Source organism: Babylonia areolata, chromosome 33 (genome assembly GCF_041734735.1).
Source record: "Babylonia areolata isolate BAREFJ2019XMU chromosome 33, ASM4173473v1, whole genome shotgun sequence".
Classification (NCBI taxonomy): Eukaryota; Metazoa; Mollusca; class Gastropoda; order Neogastropoda; family Buccinidae; genus Babylonia; species Babylonia areolata.
In genome coordinates, this window is record NC_134908.1 from 22,329,682 (window position 1) to 22,332,181 (window position 2,500).

The 2,500-nt window shown below is 52.2% G+C and overlaps 1 protein-coding gene across 2 annotated transcripts in view; it reads left to right on the forward strand.

Moving 5' to 3' along the window:
- The window catches only part of LOC143277004 (aquaporin-5-like), a 19,525-nt gene that overhangs the window by 8,756 nt on the left and 8,269 nt on the right, over window positions 1-2,500 (forward strand). For both annotated transcript variants that reach the window (XM_076581713.1, XM_076581714.1), the window contains exons 3-4: window positions 236-423; window positions 2,457-2,500. The exon at window positions 2,457-2,500 is cut by the window's right edge and continues 161 nt beyond it. In XM_076581713.1, coding sequence (XP_076437828.1) covers window positions 236-423; window positions 2,457-2,500 — 232 coding nt within the window. The remainder of the gene's footprint in view (window positions 1-235; window positions 424-2,456) is intronic.

Here is a 2,500-nt window from a genome sequence, read left to right on the forward strand (position 1 = left end):
GGAGGCTATTTTGGGAAGCGGTGGGTTTTAAGGCCAGACTTGAAAGAGCTGAGTGTGGAGACTGAAGAGGAAGTTCATTCCAAATGCATGGTCCACATAGAGAGAGAGAAAGAGAGAGAGAGAGAGAGAGAGAGAGAGAGAGAGAGAATGAAGATGAGTTTAGACCTGGAACAAATTCAGAACTATATTATTCGCTTATTCATTATTTACTTATTTTATCTACGAACTTTTCCAGATCGCTTTCGCTTTCGGCCTGGCTATCATGGCGCTGATTCAGATGATTGGTCACGTGAGTGGCGGCCATATTAACCCCGCCGTTACCATAGCGATGGCTGTGGCGCTCAACATCTCCCTCCCTCGGGCCGTGCTGTATGTGCTGGCTCAGATCATCGGGGCCATCCTCGGCGGGCTCATTCTGAAAGGGTGAGTCAGTGGGAGAACAGGGCAGGGGGGGGGGGGGGGGCAGGGAGGGGTAGAGCTTGGCAGGATACAAGCTTCAAGACAAGACTTAGCCCTTTCACCGCCAAGCTCGCATTTATGCACAGCTGTGGTAGAGGACCCATGTCACTGAAAAGTGACCATTCTTTGGTCTGTTATCCACGAACCTACTGCTCTTAATGTTCGGTGGTAGGATAGGCCGTATTTTCTAGACATCGTAGGAGGAATCCCCAGCTATTCTTAGCCACTGTCTTTTCTGTGTTTATAGCAGAAGGGAATTGTGCACTCTGAATTGACTGGCGGTGTAAGGGTTAAGGGCTAAAGGCATGAGAAGATCGTAGGCGCCAGACACGTTATGACAAAACTCAAGATTCAATATTCAAAAACTTTTATGACTCAAGGATAAAGATTTTAGGCATTGCCTAGTCTTCCAATCTGTCCTTGTGACAACAAAAACAATAGCGATAAGACACAACAATAGTAATGATGGTAAATACTACTATTACAACAACTACTGCTACTACTACCACCACCACCACCACCCCTACTACTGATGATAATAATGATAATCAACACGCCATCATCATCATTATTCAAAACAAAAAAAATGATAACAGGGAACACAGTCACACACTCGCACCCATCCACCCAACCACACATATATGCACACACTTGACAAGACAAGACAAGTGATGCCATTCTAAAAGGGTGAGTCATTGAGGACAAGGCGAGACAGGACAGGACAGGGCAGGACAGGGCAGGGCAGGACAGGGCAGGACAGGACAGGACAGGACAGGGCAGGACAGGGCAGGGCAGGACAGGATAGGACAGGGCAGGACAGGACAGGACAGGGCAGGACAGGACAGGACAGGACAGGGCAGGGCAGGACAGGACAGGGCAGGGCAGGACAGGACAGGACAAGGTAGGACTGGACAGGACAGGGCAGGGCAGGGCAGGACAGGACAAGGTAGGACTGGACAGGACAGGGCAGGACAGGGCAGGGCAGGACAGGACAGGACAGGACAGGACAGGGTAGGACTGGACAGGACAGGGCAGGACAGGACAGGACAGGGTAGGACTGGACAGGACAGGGTAGGACTGGACAGGACAGGGCAGGACAGGACAGGACAGGGCAGGACAGGACAGGGTAGGACTGGACAGGACAAGGTAGGACTGGACAGGACAGGATAGGGAAGGACAGGGCAGGACTGGACAGGACAGGACAGGGCAGGACAGGACAGGGTAGGACTGGACAGGACTGGACAGGACAGGGTAGGACTGGACAGGACAGGACAGGACAGGGCAGGACTGGACAGGACAGGACAGGACAGGACAGGGCAGGACAGGACAAGGTAGGACAGGGCAGGACAGGACAGGACAAGGTAGGACTGGACAGGACAGGGCAGGACAAGGTAGGACTGGACAGGACAGGGCAGGACAAGGTAGGACTGGACAGGACAGGGCAAGGCAGGGCAGGGCAGGACAAGGTAGGACTGGACAGGACAGGGCAAGGCAGGGCAGGGCAGGACAGGGCAGGACAAGGTAGGACTGGACAGGGCAGGGCAGGGCAGGGCAGGACAGGACAGGACAGGGCAGGACTGGATAGGACAGGGCAGGGCAGGGTGGGACAAGGTCCTTTACCCATTACGTAAGTATCCAACAAAACAACGCTTACAGGTGACGTGCGTATTTCCAAAATGACGTCATTTACCCATGACGTAAGTATCCACCCAACTTGACGGCATTTGCAGGCGACGTAGGTACCTCTCAAAATGACAACTGATTTACACCGACCAATGTTGACGTCATTTACATGTGACGTGTGCACCCACCTAAATGACGTCATTTACGGGTGACACACGTATATTATCTTCCAAAACGACGCCATGTACATGTGACGCACGTGTCTTACCAAAAACAACAACAGAACAACAACAACAACAAAACTACGTCATCTTTTAACATGTGACGTCACCTACCTACCCTTACCTTACCCTTACCTTCCCTTACCCTGGCAGAGTGACGCCAGACGCTTTCCACGACAACCTGGCCGTCACTGACG